The sequence below is a fragment of the Gallus gallus genome, chromosome Z (assembly GCF_016699485.2).
Source record: "Gallus gallus isolate bGalGal1 chromosome Z, bGalGal1.mat.broiler.GRCg7b, whole genome shotgun sequence".
Classification (NCBI taxonomy): Eukaryota; Metazoa; Chordata; class Aves; order Galliformes; family Phasianidae; genus Gallus; species Gallus gallus.
In genome coordinates this window covers 10,223,304-10,243,463 of record NC_052572.1, presented here as the reverse complement: position 1 = coordinate 10,243,463, position 20,160 = coordinate 10,223,304, and the positions used below count along the sequence as shown (strand labels likewise).

The 20,160-nt window shown below is 38.2% G+C and overlaps 1 protein-coding gene across 1 annotated transcript in view; it reads left to right on the top strand.

Annotated features, from left to right (window-relative positions):
• GOLPH3 (golgi phosphoprotein 3) overlaps positions 1-20,160 on the top strand; it is a 32,307-nt gene that overhangs the window by 6,676 nt on the left and 5,471 nt on the right. The window contains exons 2-3 of the mRNA XM_424995.8: positions 13,183-13,314; positions 18,506-18,620. Coding sequence (XP_424995.3) covers positions 13,183-13,314; positions 18,506-18,620 — 247 coding nt within the window. The remainder of the gene's footprint in view (positions 1-13,182; positions 13,315-18,505; positions 18,621-20,160) is intronic.

Sequence of the window (20,160 nt, the reverse complement as noted above, 5' to 3'; positions counted from 1 at the left end):
TACTTTTTTTTAAACATCTAAGACATTGCTCTGGAAAGTCACCTTCGTTTTCTTCACAATGACTGATAAATAAGGATGGTCCATATCCTTCAAAGTGAATAACTCTGCTGCTCGTATTAACTTAGTGCTTTACTTTGTACTTAAGTTGTCACAACTATGGGAGGAAAATGGTAGGAGAGAAGGATGGCTGTTGTAGTTAGGGGCTGATACCAGTATATTAGTAAGTCAAGAGGAGAGAGTTCTAGTGGTAGTGTTGGCTAGTCAATTCAAATCAGTTAAGCATCCACCTATTACTTAGTCAGCATTAGACTGACTTTCTCTGCATTAGAAGGACTTAAAGGATTTCAGCTTTTCTCTTTCTGTGAGAAGAGTGTACCGTGTCTGGCTGAGGTGGAGTTAATTTTCTCTGCAGCAGCTGGTTTGGTATGCAGTTCTCCATTGGTGACCTAAACAGCGCTGATAAAGGATCCTGTTAGAGCTGTTGCTGAAGGCTGCCCTGCAGCATCAAGGCCTTCCCTGTTTGCCCCTTGGGCGCAGCAGGGAGGCCTCACCCGCAGCTGTGGGGGACTCTGCCAGGATAGCTGACCTGCGGGTATTGTGTGCCATATGGCCTCAAACTCAGCCAGAAAAGGAGGGGATAGGGGTCGTTGCTCAGGGACTGGGTGGTGGTGAGCCATTGCCTTTGCATTCTATTTTTTTTTTCCTTATTAAAGTACTTTCATATTTCAACCCACAAGTGTTTGACTGCACTGTGGGTTTTGGGGTTGGGTGTGTGTGTGTGAGTGTGTTTTTTTTTTTTTTTTTTTTCCTTTCTCCCCGTCCTGCTGAAGGGGAGGGAGCAATCTGTTGTGGGGCTCAGCTGCCTGCTAGGGTCAGCCCAGCACCAGAGGCCCTCAGTGTGTGCAAATGCTGTGCCGTGAGCTTCTGCTTGTCAAATTTGCATCTAGGCAGGATGTGATCTCTTTGTTTCTGTTCCTGCCATGTTTGCTTACTGCTGTAGGAAGATTCCTTTTGAGTGAAATATCTGATCTGGAGGATTTGAGCACCCCTTCTAATTAAACATTTCTTTCAAATTTGGGCCAGATTTTATGCTCAGTGACAGTAGCTGGTAGTGCAGAAATTAAGTTGCAGGCTATAGAACATACTTACTGCAAATTTTGCACAGCATATGGAGAATAGAAGTTGGACTCTGATGGAAGGCAGCGCTGCATGAACTGCGCGTGAATTGAAGTAGCTGTCTGCATGTGCATGCACCTAATCATGCCAAAAGTGAGGATTCTGTGTCTTTTCATTCCTACAGGAGCAGTCAGGCTTCTAAGTTTTTCTTTGTTAAGGGTTCAGCATTGTGCGTGGGTAAGTTTCTTCCTCTTCAGCAAAGTTGTGTCTTTTAGATCTTCCCTTTGGTGAAGAGAGATCTGCTTAAGTAAGTCTGTGCACATGCTTACAAAGCTGGGTGGTAGCATTTGGCTTTAATGCTTTCAGTAGTCAGCAGCAATTGCTATTTGTTATTCTTAAATGCAGTCTTAAGGTAGTCAAATACCTGACAAATTTCTTGTCAAAATTGTGCTTTCCAGAATATTTCTGCTTGTTTTCCTGAAGTATTTCTAGTGTTTGGCTGTCAGAACACTTCAGAGACTTTCTTCACAACCTTACCTTGTGTTTATAACTAGACTGCAATTTATATTCCAGTAAAATGGCTAATGATTTAAATGTCATCGAAGTTGGGAAAGGGACTACAGTCTGGCACTAAGTTTTTCAGACTGTAGTATTTGAGTTGTAAACGTCTGCACTCAAGTTTGCTGAGAAGTCAGTGGCTTACCTGAAAGATAAGAATTGCTGTGAAGAGTTGGTTAGGTGTAGGTTGGCACAGTTTCTTAGAGACAATAAAGAGGAATCATTTTTAATAATTGCAAATTAAATATCCAGATATGGAGCTGAAATGTTTTTCCTTTGACACATCAGAAAATAGAGTATTCTTCTAGAGAATTTTGTCTTGATTATTTTGAGTATTCTCAAATTCTTTTTTTCCTTGTTACTGTTTCTGAGGTATGACTGATGGGGGATGAATGTCTCTCTAGCATTCTCATTTGGTTAAGCACTGGAATAGGCTGCCTGGGGAGGTGGTTGAGTCACCATCCCTGGATGTGTTGAAAAACCATTTGGATGTGGTGCTCAGAGACATGATTTAGTGGAGGATTGTTAGAGTTAGGGTAGTATGGTTAGGTTGTGGTTGGACTTGGTGATCTTTAAGGTCTTTTCCAACCTGAGCAATTCTGTGATTCTATGATTCCAATTATATAGATAAATAGAACTGTTTCTTTTGCTGAATCTGAAATTATTTTGTACCCGTTTAAGAGCTACTTGAAAAATGAGACTCCCTGTTTCCTTCACCATATTTATAGTGTACTCAAAATTATCCTCTCTGAATGCATTCCTATTAGGTGAAGCTGGGTTGTGCCTTTCTTTACAACAAGTTGGTTAGGAAAGAAGTTAAAATTGAAGTCTGCCAGATGTTGCTGCTGCCAAAACTAAAAATCATTTTTTTTGTGTGTGTTTCAGGGAAACTTATTGTCTTAGAATCTAAACGCAGTGAAACAACTTCGAGTGTCTTCACCAGAACAGGTTTTTGTTATCTGCTTGTCTTTTAGGTCCATAATACAGGGAAGAGAAGGATAAACAATGAGTGGAAATGAAGGAAATGATTACTGAAGAATTCTTTAAGCAAGACTCTAACCCTGAATGTTTTGTTTTCAGCTAAGCATGAATAGGTTGTGCTGAGACCATGCAGTTCCCTGACAAAGGAAATTGATTTGGGTCTTGGCAGAGAATACTGCCACAGAAGCTGAACTTGGTTTTGTGTTTTAACCCATTTGGCATCATGCACAACTGTAGCGTTACGGAATGTAAGATTTTCTTAGAGGTAAAATAAAAATATAAAAATAAAAAATCTATAGCTTTTGTACATAGGGATTAATATATGAGCTTTGAACATTTTTGAAAAGTAGAAGAAAATCCCTGGGTCATTAAAGGACATACAGAATTTGACCACATCTGCTTTTCTTGTTTAAGACTTCCACTGTCAGCTGCGGCTTCTGTGCTGTTAAGCTCATCTACAGTAACATGAAACTACAGTAACCTGCCTTGGAAAGGAAATAATATATTTTTTGATTATCTGAAGGTGAAAATGGATTAGTGTGTGTAATAAAACATTACCTGTAATGAGGTCAGCCTCGTATTACTGTGGTGATTCAAACAATTTTACACATTCCAGCCTGTCTTCAAGTCTTGTTACTATGAAGCTTTTAATTTCTCTTCTAGCATCATCGTTTTCTATTGTTTGCATTTTCCCCCAGCTCCTTATGAATATGATTAGATATGCTGGTAAAAAGACTTTTAATTGGTTCTCTCTGGAATTAAGGTGCTTTGCATGTTTATAGTCTCTCTAAGGTTACTTGAAGAGCAGGCTGAGGGCTTTACAGAGGTCCACGTAAGGACCTAGTTGAGGAGGAACTCATGCTGACTGTGCAGGAGAGGAGTTGAGCAGAACCAGCATAGGCGTACCCATTATATTCCTGTTACGTCTCCTTTACTCACAGTGAGCTATCAGCACTTTGAAGCCTCTTAACTGATAAAGCTAAATTTCCAGTTATCTTGGTTGTGAAGAATTAAATGATTTTATTGCAGAGGTCAGTAGTAAATATACAGAACTGGTATCTGAAACAATTGTTTAGACATTAAAATGGAATTAGCAGATCTGTCCAGTGTATAGTTTTACACAATAATTTTTTTGGGAAAAAAAAAGAAATGTATGTAGTAGCCAACAAAGCAAACAGTATTATATCATTTTGGTATTTGTACGGATCAGAGACATAAGTAGTGTTTTTGCAGTACTTCTAGTAGTTTAACAGTTTTCATAACTTTTGTAGCTGCTTTGCTGCTATTTCTGTATGTAGGTGTCTGATTCCCAACAATTCCTACTGATGTGGTGGTGTCTGTTACCTAAAGTTGTGCTGCCCAGCCGTGCTGTGCAGACCATGGTTTTAGAAGTGTTGATCTGAGGGATTCAAATTATCAGGATGAACATGCCATCATTTCTTGAAGTAGTGACCAGTTTTTCCTATTTGGGTCATTGAGAACTTAGGAAATTTTGGTTTTTGTACTTTGTGTTCACTTCTTACCAAACTTGTTTGCTTATTTTTAAGTTGAGAAGCTTCTTGCAACAATTCTCTGCAAGAATAAATGTAGGTAATTCTTTTTAGAAGAGTTTGTTATTCTAATATAAGCACTTCCTGCTCTAAAAAAGAATGCTGTTGAAGTTCTTAGGATTGGCTGGAAAAGTCAGGTACCAGTTTTGTTGAACGGATACTTTCATGAGTATGCTCAGTGTTGAATTAAGCATACATTGCACCTTTCTGACTTGCACCCAGGATTCAGTAATTGCGTTTGTTCTCCTTTGTAGAAAGATAGTATTCCTAAGTGAATCGCTGTCTTTCAATGGGTTTCCTTATCTAAGAACTTTGTATTGCAGCAGCTCAGTTATTGACTTTGATCTGCATGAGATTTTTTTGAAGTTGCACTGTCATGGAGAATAGATTAACTTACCTGCAACAATACCAGGCAATATTTCATAAGCAGCAATTTTGCTTTCAGCAGTGTTATGTAAAGGTTCTGAATTTGAGGTTCCCATTCTGTTCTTTGTCCTCTCCTGCCCTTCTCTGCTGGATCTCCATTTAGTTGCAAGACATGATGGGAATACTTGAGGAGATGTAGGGTATCTGTAGAAGAATACTGATGATAGATGCGTTAGGAATTCATAAAATGAACATTTTAGGTCAACATAAAGGAGTGAAATTCTGTGTTAAAATACAATTTATAATAAACCAGATGCTTGCTTTATCCTTTTTATATACATACTGCTTATAGTTTGTATTTTACCTCTTCAAATATGAGAACAGCTTTAAGGAAATGCTGCAGTTTTTGAGGTGATTCTACCTGCTTTTAAACATTGAAAATATTAGTAATAATTGCGGACGGCCTACATAAAATAAACAGTATATTAAGGTGGAGTTATGAGTATTTTAAGGTCTTAGAGTATATTAAGGTCTCCTCTTTGTGGAGTTATGATAGCCCAGTGCTCTTTAATTTGCTAGTACTCTTCATTAAATATAAAATACTTAAAAAAAAAAAGTGTACTCCATTAACCATCATAGTTGTGAAGCAGAAAATAAAATCTGTTGTAGCAACTTCAGAATTCATGTCTGCAGAAGGTGCAAGAGAAAGGCAGCAGGCATTCTTGATGTGGAAACGGTGGCAGAAAAATACAGTTTTCACCCATTGCAATGCACCTGGACAGCGTATGCAGTTATCCCTTACCCTCTGTTCTCCCCAGCTCTCCAAAAATAAAATGTTGCTTCAATCAGGAACTCCTTGACTGAAAAAGTGAGAGTTCTCTCACTATTCTGGTCAACTCCATTATGAAGCATGTCTCGCATCAGCCTGAATTTCAAGAGAAATCTTGCCTGTCTTTTGCAGTGGGTTTCAAAGGGGTGACATAATGATTTTTGGATTATTATGTTTTGTCTGTGCTTTGTGTTAGCTAATAATAGAATAGCAGGCACCTCTGAAAGAGCTTGGTATTGCTTCAGAGAATCATAAAAGGATACTGTTGCTGTCCTGTCAGATTTAAATAATATAACTTCCAATTTATGATGATCAGGCTCATCTAAAGCAGGGAGCTCTTGTTAAGTGCTGGATGTAGTGTTTGATACCTTAAGCATTATGTCTCTTACACTTCTGAGCAGATCGTGCTCATTCATGTTTAGGTCAGCAAAGGAGTATTTTTATTTTTTATTTTTTATTTTTTTATTGAGCTCTTTATCCAAAAGACTAACTATAGCTGTAGCCTTACTGTTTAGGCTGTGATTTTTAAGTCAGTTTGTCAACTCAGGTGTGGGGTTGCTACTGAAGGGGATGCTCTTGCCTCTTGCTGTCTGTCCCAGCCATCTTCCTTCCCTTTTTTTTTTGCTGCCATTGAAATTCATTCAGCTGCTCAGTTAATTGGATGAAGGAACTAATGTTGGCTTTCAGAGAAACCACTTTCTCACTTTCTCATATAGCTACCTGTACAAATACTACCGTGGGCTCAAGGAAGAGAATGCCAGTGAGTTGCCACCAAGTGCAAAAGCAGATACTGTTTCTCAGGAGAAGTTCATGTTCTGTTGGATTGTCTTTTTTGGTGCGGCTCTCAGATGGCTGAAAATGGGGACACACACAGAGGAGGACTTACCTTCTCAAGTTCAAGGAATATTGTGCAAGGTTGAGGTGAAATGCTATGATTTTTTTTAAAGTCTGTGTAACTGGAATGAGACTCCTGAAGGAAGAGCAATTGAAATGATGTATGGAAAGCAGTGGTTCAAAGGAGATTCTTATGCTGGCAAAGTAGTTCTGCACTGGGTTATCATTTTGACCTCTGTTTCTTTTCCTGCTTCCCCCCACCTCCTCCTCTCCCCCCAGTGTTTCTTGCTGCCATGTTAAGTACTTTACGTAAAAAATTGTCTCATTACTGGGATGGCTACTCAAGTGATCATTTGAGTTTTCTTGCTTCATCATGCTATGTAAATGCCATTGGTAGACTTTCATAATTGTGCAGTGTAGCTTATAGTTTATATCATACTGAATTGCCTAGGCCTATAAATAACCCAAACTGACCGAGTTCTTCCAAGTCCCACGTCTGATTTATCTGGTCCTTCTCAGGTTATACATCAGTTGGCAGCTGTTTTTCCTTTTCCTCATCTTTGAAGGAGAAATGAGCCACCCTGTATTTCTCGTGTTTCCAGAACTGTGGTTCACAAACAGACCATGACGTTTCCAGCATTGTGTCTTTATCATGCTGGCATGTTAATTTAGTGAAACTGATTGAGGAGACCTAGTATAATTGATCGCAGTAATGCCCCACAGTACATCAGGCCCAGAATGTTTTCTACTATGTTTGTCAGCTTTCTGAGAACTTAACATAAAAATAGTCTGCCTCATATCAGGAAGAATAGGAGGCAATGAAGAAACTACTGCTTGGGAAAACGAGATATCTGTTCATATATAAACATAATAGTTTTATGTTTTAGAGGCTTTATATAGCTGCCATTGATACAGTATTTGAATGCAAGCCATGCAGAAGTAATAAATGTAAGGGCAAACTCCAGAAGGGTTCAAGACTAGTAGCTATCTTTAAACACCCAAGTAGAGCTGGTTGAAAATCTTCCTCTGAAATCCTCTTTTAATGGAAGACTACCTGTAAATAGAGAATTTACTGTGTACTAACGTGAAAGCTTTCTCTGATTATGCCTCCTATTTGAGAAACCCTGATTTTTTGGGTTTCATGTCTTCATGGTAGATGTTTGTTGTAGTTTATTGTTTTGTAACTAGGACTTTGAAGCCCCTCAGGAGGTGTGATTGTTGTTTATCTTGACTTTCTGTTACTTACCAGCTTGGCCAGCTTCTCTCCTGGTAGAACTGTTATGGATGAAAAGGGTTACAACATTGTGTTTCAGTTGTCTTTACATGAAGTTTCAAAAATTGCATTCCTTACTAAATTTTTGAAGTCTTTTTGTTTGTGTATTTCATTAAAGAGGGATTTGGAATTTCCTGAGTACAGGTATGTATTATTTTTGGTAGCTCCACTGATGTTTCTTGTTTAGAATGCTCCCCTTTAATTGTTTCATTTCAGTTTTGTTATAGTATATCTTTTGTTCCCCTTTTAAATAGAGGGTGTTAAGTGAGGGCGTAAGGAGTGCTCTGAGGTTTGAATATAAAGAGAAAAGGCTTTCAAGGAGAGAAGTTGAGATTGGGCAACGTTACTTTGTGTGTTATCGTAGAATGGCTTGGCTTGGAAGGGGCCTCATGGATCATTAGGTTCCAACACCCCTGCTGCATGTAGGGCCACCAACCTCCATATCTAATACTAGACCAGGCTGCCCAGGTCCCCATCCAGCCTGGCCTTGAACACCTCCAGGGACAAGGCATCCACAGCCTCTCTGGACAGCCTGTTCCAGCACCTGACCACTCTCATAGTAAAGAGCTTTCCCTTGACATCCAACCTAAATCTTCCCTCCTTGAACTTAAAACCACTTCCCCTTGACCTGCCATTATCTACCCTTGAAAAGAGTTGTCTCCCCTCAGAAGCTCTGCTGTTACGGCTTTTCATAAACGCAAACTGAGTCTGAGTCAAAGCTGAGTCTTCAGCAGAGCACTGACCTCTAATACTGAATATTATTGAGTCTGCAGAGTTGAAGATGAGCCTGAAGGGCCTGTTCTCTGAATAAATGAATTTTATTTTTTTAGCAAGTGGGTCATATTAACTCTCAGTAACCTTCATGGGCTACTACATAGCTTTATGATGCTTTTTAATAAAGACTTAGAAAGCCCACATTGATTTGCTATGGCTCTGTGGTCTGTAAAGTAATCTGTAATAGCTTGAGAGTTGCTGCATTAGATGAGAAAATGCACTGAAAGTCACAGTCTACCATGTGCTGAGGAAGGTTCTGTAAACAGATGGTCTTAACCAACTAGGTTAAGCTTCGTTTGTGTTACCATGAATGTATTTTGGAAGTCTCTCTTTTCTTATGAATCTGTAATGTTTTTCAAAGTTCTCTGCCATTTTCTGATCTATGCAGAGTATAGTAAAACTTCTGGTTTCCTATTATGAGGTAATTGAAGAATCGGAAAGAGGATGTCTTTTTCTATAATGGGAAGAGGTTTTTAGTAACTCTTTTGGGTAAAACAGAGTGTTCTGAAGTAGAATGTCCCACTCAAGTCTTTTGTCCTCGTTTTTAATAGGAAGTATTTTTAAACCTTCACTCTGTAATCTGTTAGAAGCTTTCTCAGTCAGTCTTTTGAGATGATGTCTACAAATGTAAAACAGCATCTACAATTCTGTTATATTTCTTTGCTTTGCTACTAGCTGTCTTAAATTTGTGCTTGAGACAGAGAAAATTCTGAACTTCTTTTTCTAATAGAACAAGCCTCACCATTTCTTGGGACTGAATAAAACAATGAGACGGATGAATGACTGCTCCACTGACTGATTAATACTAAAGTGAAATATTTTTGAGTTTATGTTCAGACTTTTAAAGTAACATCAACTGTGTATAAATCACTAAAGCATTTGATAGTAATAGTTGCTGTATACCATCAGTTGTTCTGGTCATGTTAGTCTCCTCATTCTGATTGTTTATATACTTAGTCAACTATAATGGTCATTACTGCAGTAGCTGTGGGGGTCTGGGATGGAGAAAGTGTTATCAGTTGGTTGAAGTTTTTTTTTAATATATTCAAATTATGGAATTTGAGTAACTCTGGGTTTAAAATGTGCAGAGATCTATACTGAATGTATTTGGAGATTGGATATCAGTGTTTTCTGTAGGAATGTATTCTAACACTTCTGCAATAGCTCTCTTTCTGTAATTGTACTGAGTGATTCAGTAAAATATTTGAAGAGATTCCAAATATGTCAGTGCAATGTATGTGTTCTCTCTACAGTTTTACTTTTCTTGCTCTGGCTTTTTTTTTACAGCATAAGCAGATGCTACAAGGCTTTTCATAACCAGGGTGATGTTGGAGCTCCCGAAAGACATTCGTTTGTTTGTGCAGGATTTCTCATAATTTCTAGCAATCTTCATATCTTTCTTCACAAGTCCCAGGGCCCTATTCCACTTTCAGTATAGGTTTGTGAAGTTTGAGAGTCAGAGATCTTGGAGGTAAGTAGGGTAAAGACGTTAGGAAACAAGTGAAGATGTCAAGGGATGCTGATAGGACCTTTCCAGTCAGGGTCACTTCCTTTCTGTGGAGTATGTGCATCAACCTGGACTCATGTTACACTCTGCATGCCAGCATTTGTGGGACGTGGCTTGCTGTATATGTTTGCGGTTTTTTATATGCGGACCCCAGCTTTTGGATTCCTTCTGCATGTAGGTAGATGCTGCAGGAGATTTGCTTAGCCCAGCGTTGCTCAGTCCAGTGTTTTTGTAAGGATTGCTTGAATGTGTGCCAATACAGTCATGTGGCTTTTCCCCCTCTTACCATAAACTGTGTAAATATGTTGTGTGCTATCTTGTCTGCCTCATATGCCTGAACAGTTATAGTGAAATCTATGAGGATCATAGAAACTCAGTCTCTGATTAATGCAGATGTGAGAATTTAAAATCTTATTGTCACAGGAGCATGTAGCAGAGAAGCAAGCTGCTTTAGGAGAAAGGGTATTGTGGGTGGATAGCGTAGACATGCAGCTGAAGAGACAAAGTAAAGGCAGGGAGTGGGAGGATAAGGCGGTAGGGTGGTTAACACTCTGGTCTTAGAGCTGTGGTCAGGATATGGATGCTGCTCAGTAAGTAGAAGCTGTGGTGATTAGTGACTTACTGGACAGAAGACCCCTGAGAGCTGGGAAATGGGCAAGAGAACAAAGCGAATAGGTGCTTCACCATGTGATGGGAGAGAAATGTTTCAATGAGCGTGGATTTTGGAAAACCTATTTTTTTAAATAGAAAAAGGTTATTAGCTTTAGCTCTGTGCTTTGCTGTACTTCAGTGGAAAATTTAAGCTTTCAAAGTTAATACAGTTGCAAGTTTCTACTATAAACTTTATTTCTCTTTATGCTTGTCTAGCAAAACTATTTTTTATATTGGAATTTCTAGGTCAGCTCAAAAGAAAACCACTTCTCTGCTGTTTCTGTAAATAAGCGTGACAGCTGTAAACAGTCTAAGGATCGTTGAATCAGTGTAGATTTAAAACTGTCTTGTGAGCTATTCACAGCTTTGTGCTATTCTGATGTGATTGCTGTCACATAAAAACAATTCACTACCTTCTAAGTCTTCCCCACCACCATTGCCTACCAAATTTAGTGAAATAAGTATTTCACTCAGTTAGGACGTTGATAAAATTAACGAAGGCTTGTAGGAAGAGAGAAAAATATTTGGTGTTGTATTGCTGGGAATATTGATGCTGTTTAAGAACATCAAATAGTGAAATGACTTGTGCCTGTCAATAGTGATCATTGTTCTTTAAGTATTTTGAGACTTATAGGTGTTTGGAACATAACATAAAAACAGTGTTAAAATGTCAAACTGAATCTTTATTGTCTTCAGTACTCTTTAACCAACTGTGGACAGGCAGTGTTCAGGGACTGACATGCACAGTAAGACTTCCAGTGCATGCTTTGTACTTCTGTGGTAATTTCCCAGATTGTGTACTGCTTACAGAATTCATTTAGAAGTTTTCTTCTAATAACTTTCACCTTCCTATGAAAACAGTGCATTAGTTGGGGGCTAGTTTGTGTATGCTGTAGTGGACTTCTGGTATGTCTATCTGGTGTCTGTGTGCACTGACATGTCATTTGCAAATACTGTAAGGTTGTGTTGCTCATTATTTGAGCTAGTCTTAGTTGCTAGGGTAAATTTTATAAGAGTGCTCTCCTTTTTTCTGTTTTGTGTATCCCAAAGTGACTGTTTTCATGGACAAGATGCATTGCTGCAGGATTTTTGGAAGGCCTTTCTGGATCATACCAATGTTTCTGCAGTCATTTATCAAAAGGCAAATCATTTCTCGAAATGATTTTGTTATGTCTTAACATTAGAAAACTTAGAAGAACAGTGTTGGGTATTTTGTAATTAAAATAGAATCCTTTTTATAAGTCTTTGTCACAATATGCAAGCAGTGGAGTACAAAAATCAATAAATGGTATTCCTAACTGTTAAGTAAATTTACTGGGTCAAGTGTTCTGTTCTGCAGACAGCTGTCAATGCAGAAATGTAGATGAAGCATGAAAGGCATGATGTGGTTCATAAAATATAGTTTGCAGTCCATGTGAGAAAAGTATGCCTCATGTTTCAGAAATACTAACGTTTTCAGGGGGTTTAGATGACAAAATAGTAACTGTTCCAAATATTTGTTTGGAAACTTTTTGTTTTCTTTGGGGTTACTATTGTAGCATCATCAATGTTTGAAAAGACCTTCAAGATCACCCAGTCCAACTGTCCACCTATCACCAGTATTTTGTATTTTCCACTAATCCACAGCCCACAGTACAACATCTACACCTTGAACACCTCCAGGGACGGTGACTCCACCACCTCCCTGGGCAGCCCATTCCAGTGCCTCACCACTCTTTCACAGAAGTTCTTCTTAACATGCAACCTGAACCTCCCTGGTGCAACTTTAGGCCGTTCCTTCTTGTCCTGTCACTAGTTACATGGGAGAAGAGGCTGACTCCCACCTCGCCACATACTCCTTTCATTGAGTTGAAGAGAGCAATAAGGTCTCCCCCGAGCCTCCTCTTATCCAGACTGAACAACTCCAGTTCCCTCAGCCACTCCCCATAAGCCCTGTGCTCCAGATCCTTCACAGCTTTGTTATCCTTCTCTGGACGCACTCCAGGGCCTCAATATCTTTCCTGTAGTGAGGGGCGCAGAACTGAACACAGTGCCCAAGGTGCTGCCTCACCAGAGCTGGGTACAGGGGGCCAACATCTCCTGCTATCTGCACTATTTCTGATAGAAGGCAGGATGCCACTGGCCATGGCCCCCTGAACACTGCTGGCTCATGTTCAACCGAACATTGACCAACATTCCTAGGTCCTTTCCCTCCACGCAGTCTTCCAGCCACTTTGCCCCAAGCATGTAGCATTGCCTTGGGTTGCTGTACTATGTTCAGCCTGGGAAATCTGATCTTCAGTTTGTGCTGATTGCAGCATTTGTTTGATCTTTTCATTTACAAGATGTTCTCTATCTTACTTAATATTGATTTTTTCAGGTAATCATAATTCCAGTGCCATATTGTTTATGGCATGTTTCTGTTTATCATGAAACTCAGTTAAGCCTTTGAGATACTAGTAATGGCAAGTGCTTGATGACTTAAATATTTTAAGTTTATTTTGATGTATGTAAGCTCTGTGGCCTATCTTGCTGTTTTATTTTCTGTCACTTTCTTGAAGTTTCCTAGTTTTTCTAAGAACTGACAAAGCCTCAAAAGTAAGAAAATTCATCTGTTTTTCTTTAACATTTACAGTATAGAAATGGTTTTCTGTCATAAAAGTGTATGAGGACAAGGTAACTATTTACAGAACACAGTGCGCTTCTTTTTCTGTTCGTTTTCAGGCACAAGTGGAAGTATCTGACTGTCTTACATTCTTCACAGGGTTACACATCCTTCTGGAATGATTGCATCTCCTCAGGATTGCGTGGCTGCATGTTAATTGAACTTGCATTGCGTGGACGTCTTCAGCTAGAGGCTTGTGGAATGAGGCGCAAAAGTCTGTTGACCAGAAAAGTAAGTGGAGTTAAGTGGTCAGTTCTGCTTTTGTGTTGTGTTTCAGACAATGCAGTAGCTATAGATTACAATCAGCTGTAACAAAACACATTTTTTTTTAATATGTGGTTAGAGATTGAGTAGTGAATTAAGCTTCATGCATAGATTTTAAACAGTGAACTGAAGTGCCTTGGAAAATCTTCTGTACTTGTTCACAGCTCCTGTTTGTTCTTGTTGATGTGCTCCTGCTGCACTTGAGAACCTTTCATAACCTGTTGGCGGTGGTGGTGGCCAGGGTGCCACGGCAGCAGTTGCTACGAGGAGCCAGCAAGCACCAGCTATGATCTGGTGAAGAAACTGGCTCTTGCAGCATGGGCGAGATGTGGGCTGGGGCTGATACGGGCAGCTCACTGACAGTGTGCTGGGTACATCCTACAGGCCTCAAGGTGCACACTGTGCTGCCATGCCTGTATTGTAATAGGAGACATCCCTGTGCTTTGGGCTCCTGGGAACACACATCTGTCTAGCTAAAATGGTTTTAGTCAGTGATGTTTAAGGTGGGTTTTTAAGGTTCCTTATTGAATTAAGCTGAAGATTAGAAGCTTTAATTTATTCCTTTTGCTGCTGGATTTTTCCTTTACAAAATGTGTAAAAATTCTTTGAAGAATTTTTACTTCATCAGCTTTAGTGGGCATTTGTAAAATAACTTTACTGAATGCATGGTCAAATATTTCTATTCACCACAAATAAATTCTTTTTCGTGGGCTATTTCCCTATCAATATTATGCTTTGCTGATTTTTTTTTTTTAAAGGAGAGCTTCCAAGTTCCCCAAACATCTCCCAGCTCCTTCATTTCTGAAGAATTGAACCTCTGTTGAGGCAAACAGCTCCTACTTCTTTTAGCTTTATGTAAGCATATTCAGCACTGATTAGTTTGCACAATCTTTTTTCCCCCACAAAGCTTTTGGCTCCTTAGGCATTCAGGAATGTACTTTAGCAGTTATTTTCTTTCTATGCAAACTTTGTCAGGTCTGTTTAGCTGAAGTTTTAACTGTGCTCTTTAGGAAAATACCATACCTTTACTGCAGCATTCAAATGCAGTTGATTTCTGCCTAAGGAACTTCATGCAAGTAGAATTCCTATCTACTGATGCATAGTGTGATGTTTCTTCTCCCCTACTTCACCTCAGTATAGAAATCATTCTTGTATTGTTTCCTGTTTTATTTCAAGCGTTGCAGTATTTAATACTGTATTGCTGTCTTGAAAACTGAGTGCTCTGATTTGTAATTCAAACCCATATTATCATTCCAGCCATGTTCTGAAGGGGAAAGTTTAACATTCAGTTACTTAAGTTGGTGCTGCAGCTAAGAAGTGTAGTTCTGTCTTTGCAAGGAGGCTTTTTTTTTTTTTGGAGTTTCCCTTTAGTTGTTAATAGTGTTTGTGCAGCCTTATCAGGTAATCACTGTGTCTTAAAACTTGTTCACTTCTCTGCTCAATTACATTTTTGCTTGAATCATTGTGTTGATCTTGTCATCAGAGCTGGGGTGCAAGCAGTATGCTGAGAAGAAGAGGAACTGTAGGACTAGTTTTTTGGGCAGTAGTGCAGACACTTAATTGTGCTTAAGTGCCAGATACAGATGAAACTAAGAAACTGGCAGACAGGTGATGAACTTTAGAGAAACTTCTGATAGCCATTGTGACTGGTCTTTGTGTTGCTGTACCCTTGCAAATTTGTCTGTAGAGTATATTATCACTGCATTGCTTCGGAGTTCTATCTACTGGTGTCACTACTGGAAAGAAATGAAAGTTGAGGTTTGTATGTAAATAAAATAATTTTGAAGGTATTGTAATACATATATATTTAATTTCTAAGATATTATAATAATTTCTAAGTGGTTGTTGAAGACGGAAAATGGAACTGTGCTGCCTTTTACCATCTCAGAAAACAAAACCAATAATTACAGCTTTTTTTAATAAAAGAAAGCTCAGCAAATCCTTGGATTAACCTCTGTTTTACAACTGATAATTCTGAGCAATTCATGCATGAGTGATTTTTTTATTATTGTTTTTGAAACTAAATAATGAAGAGTTCACTCAAAAAATAAGTGCATGAGGTGCTTAATCTTCAGTGCTGCTTAATTGCAGAATGGCGTTGCGGAAAATGCAAATTAAACATCTCATATGATTGAAATATTCTTAGTGGTTGGATATGATGCAAATCTAGTATGTGATAAATTCCTGAAGAATTGGAGTAAAGAAAGATTTCTGCAGTGTGCCTAAGGATTATAATCTCTGAAGAATCAGGTTTGTAGCTTCTTTTACCTTAGTTCATCTATTAAAAAGGAGGAAAAATATTCCCTTGTGTGGATACTTTGTCTTCTATGATGGTTCAATTCACAGCATGACCAGCTCATTCAATTTCCATGCTTCTTCTGCTTCAGTGACTCTGGAAAAGAATTAAACAAGAGATATTAGTCAATAAGTCCTTGTCCAAGAAAGCAGATCTGTGAGTAGAGGAAAAAGATGTCTGAGCTCCCCTTATTGCATGTCTGCATGTGCTGAGAGAGGAAGAAATTGTAAAGCAAAATACTTTTTTTTTTTTTTTTTGAGGGAAAGGATAATTGGAACAATCTGTGTAGTGATGGTTCTGTTTAGCTGAGAATTGAGAAGAATAAGTGTTCTGTTATCTGAGTGCCTAGCTGTGCAGGTAAACTTGGAGGCAAAATCACCATGTTTTGTGGCTTCCCAAGAGCTCAGAGAGACCTGATTGAGTTGGATGGAAAACTGTGTGCTTCTTGTAGCTTTCCTCTAAGTGCCTTTATTGTTAGGCTCATTCTGTCATCATGGATTATATGCTGACTACCTTCTTAAACTTCCTTGCAGTGGTAATATAGAGTCTTCACTCCGTGTAATCAAGGGAAGCTATTTTCTAAACTTCTTAAGAGATCTTTAGTGAGTGAGTGTGTGTGTGTGGTGTGGTAGTGGAGGTGAGGACATTGTTTGGAATTAGTTTTCTATAAAGCAGGTCAGTAACTTCGCATCTCCCCAGTTAAGTGGGATGGTTAGGTTGCTAACTGCAGGAGGCTGGCGCTACCTGCTGTAACTGAAGTTGCTGTGAAATTAATGGTATGGGAAACTTCAAAGAAACTATCTGCTGCCAAAATGATAACTTTTCAGGAAGGTAAATACATTGTGGGTTTTTTTTGCTAATCTTTAAAGAAAGGCATGAAAGGTTGCTATTAATTGAACACAATGTAGCAACTAAAAACACTTGAAACTGGCCCTGATGTATTTAAGGAATAGAAACTTCCAGAAGTTCAGAAAAATATGGTATGAAACTGGAAGAGATGTAACAGCTTGGTATGTGGTTAATGAGGTTATTGAGTTAAGCTGTGCCACAGGTTTGTAAATCAGAAAGATACATGTGTTGTGTTCTGTTTCAAGTAGAGGTTGTCTGGACTAAAATTAAACCCTGAACTACTGATCGATACCCCCTTTGCAAAAATAGTTTGCATGCTTTGTTTTTATATCTAAGCAAATCTTATTCTTTTTAGCCTGCCGTTGTTGACTGTTCCAATCTTGCTGATTTTATTCAGATTTCAAATAGAGTGAATCTATCTAAGCACGCTATCAAAAATGGAAATAACATTCCAGCAATGACCTGAAAGCTATTTAGAAATCTTTCCTACAGTTTACCTGTTTCCTACAGGTTACCTGTGTTAACACAGATTAGAATGAAATTTTCTCCTCCCTAAAGGACTGCTTTTTTGTTGATGCATTTGGCTTGCAGCCTGCTGCTGGAGGTTTTTGTTTGTTTGTTTGTTTTCCGTGCTGAATTATGTAGCAATGCATTGAATCTTTTGTATGTGCTCCTGGTTTCTCATCCTGACTAAAATGCTTTGCATTTCTTTCTAATTTCACATTGCTGTCTTAGGACATATCTCTGGTTAAGGATAATCTTGGCATTACTAACATGTCTCACTGTTGCATCTCTTTTCTGTTCTGTTCATCTGTAGACTCTGAAAACACATCTTAACTCTTCTGTTGTCTATAATGTGGATTATTTGAGTGACAGAGCTAAACTTGGGCTGTATTTCATTGGAATACTTTAAGCTTTTACTGTCTGATAGTAGCCATCTTCTGACTATTGGGAAGCTTTGCTTGAAAATAAGATCTCTTACCTGCTGCTTCTCCCATAGGTGTGGAATTGTTTTGATGTGGTTGAGTTTTTCTTTGTTTCCTGTTATTTCTTTACCTGCATATGAAGAGCCAGCTTGTGAAACAATTGCCAGATTTAATCATTTGTATAAGCAGCTTTGTATCTGGCAGTTCATCTTTTCCTAAAGAAGTAGTGTTGTGGGAGAGAATGAATGTCTTCTTTACTAAATGCATTGACTCAGGCTCTTTTGGTCTGTATCTTTTTTAGTTTCATGCTGTTGTCTTTTTAACCAGAAAAGCTGGTATTTGCACTTTCAAATAAGCAGTTAGTCAAATTCTTACGCTCTATGTTACTGGGAACGATTTTTTTTCCCCAGTGCTCTCTGAGGGAAAGAATTCAATTAAATCATTTTAGAATTAAGTGACAAGCATTAATTCCTGTAATATGCAATATCAGGTTTTGCATGTATATAGTTTGCTTAACTGTTAGTGAATGGAAAGTAAGGTTACTCATCGTGTGTTCTGCAGAGCTGTAAAAATTACAGATGTTGTATTGAGCTCATTGATATCCATTGATCCTTGGGAGAAGAAAACCTGCTTTTTAAATTTTTCTAATTGATTTCTCAATTTCATATTGGTCAAGTGTTTAACTGCAGCATTTTGAATCAGTTGGTTTGAAATAGTAAAGTAGACTGCCACCAGAGAACAGTTTAAAACTGTAGTATATTTTGTTCAGGGATGACTGGAAGGACCACCTTAGTGGTTTGTCTTCCTTAAATAACTAAAAGTTAGTGTTAAGTCATGCTTAATAGCTATAGTTTCAGTTAATGTACTCTTGATATTCGATAAGTGACCTAACACAGATTTTTTGTAATAAAAATAATAGTTTTTTAATAACAATATTTTTTTAAAATTTGCATATTCTTAACAAAAAATTAATCACTTTTTTATTTCCCTTTGCTCTCATTACAGGTAGATTTTCCTAGTTTTTTTTGTTATTGGATGTTTATGGTATATGAATTACGTGAAAGTACTGTGTTTTATTCTGCTTCAGGTGATTTGCAAGTCTGATGCTCCTACAGGGGATGTTCTGCTTGACGAAGCTCTGAAACACATAAAAGAGACCCAGCCTCCTGAAACAGTACAAAATTGGATTGAACTGCTTAGTGGTAAGCCTTGGACATAATGTATTTGCTTTTTTTCTCCCATCAGTAAAGCTGGTTACTTCAAATCACTAGAGATTATATTGTTAGATTTTGGAGAAGAAATTATGCAAAAATTTAATTAGTCTGCCTCCTAGAGTAGTCTCTTGTTGATTGTAGCCTTTAATCAAATATAAGTAACTGTTGCTTTCAACTTAAGTTGGTACAGGAAGGATTTAGGTGGAAATGTCAGAGAACATCTCAGCTCTGCAGTAAAATGTGTCTTCTAGTAATCTGAAGTGAGTCAGGACTGTGCCCTGGAGCTATTACTGTCTTTACTGTCTTTCCTTGTAACTGGAAATGAGAGCTAGTGGAAATCTGGAGTGTAGCCATATGGATTCAGCGCTCAGAACTTTGGATAAGAAGTTAAGAAGCTACCCGTATGGTTGTAAAAATTAAGAGTGAAAATTCAGCCATCAGTCATAAAGAAATAACAAAGATGAGTTCTTTTTTTTATTATCTGGAGAAATGTAACAAATATTTTCAAATACTGCATAGCACTTGTAGTTGAATGAAGGGTTTGTGCACAAATCTTCATACGAAGCTAAATATTCTTTGCAAAAAAAAAAAAGAAAGAGGAAATAAACATCAGTTTGATTTCATCTTTACAATTGCAGTTAAAACTCTTATCACTCTCCAATGGTTGTAGTTGTGGGCTGTATAATTTAAATTGATCAACAGCCATATTTTATAGCGTGTACTGGTTTTCTTGGTTTTTTTGGTGTTTTTTTTTCCCATAACCGAAATTCTTTTCTAAGGACTCATCTGTTTTTACAAAACACACAAAATGCAGCTTCTCTGCAGAAGATCAGAGCTGTACTTCAATTATGGGAACAGTAAAGGGAAAAATAAAACCTGTTTTGTCCAGAATGTAGCTTTGAGAGGAAGGGGCTTACAAGACTTGAGATTGTTCATCTCAACTTGTTTGTTACTTGTAGAAACAGATGAGTTTCAAAATTGAGCAAAATTTTCTCCAGTTCTCTGCTGCTTTGTATTTGTTCTTCCAGCACTACCTCAAAAAACCTTCCTTGCATTTATGTGTTCTTTTGCACAGTTCATACTCTGTCCTTTCCATTCCTTCTTTCTAGTTCTGTGAGTGCTGGTCAGTGGGTGGCGAGAATGAAAGAGTTCTTGTCGTAGGGAGCAGGGCTGCAGCACATCCCCATGATTTAGTTTGTTCTTGCCCACCAGCTCTCCTTCACTCCTGCAGCTTGTAAAGGCAGTTCTTTTCCTCTTCACAAATACTGATGTTTCACCTTATCAACATCAAGTTAGTACTGATTCAAAAAAGATCATGTAATGACTGACATATGTTGTAGGTTTTCCTTGAGGCATGAGCCTGATAAACTTTGGCTCTAGGAAAGTTATTATCATTAGTGCTGTTGGCTGAGAGTCACATCAATCCTTCTTGCTTGCACATGAGTGTTTAATTACTGGTTCTTCAATGGCATTATGGTACTTTGCGTTTCTCATAGTTGAGAACTGCTCTTTGAAGAATATTTTTAAT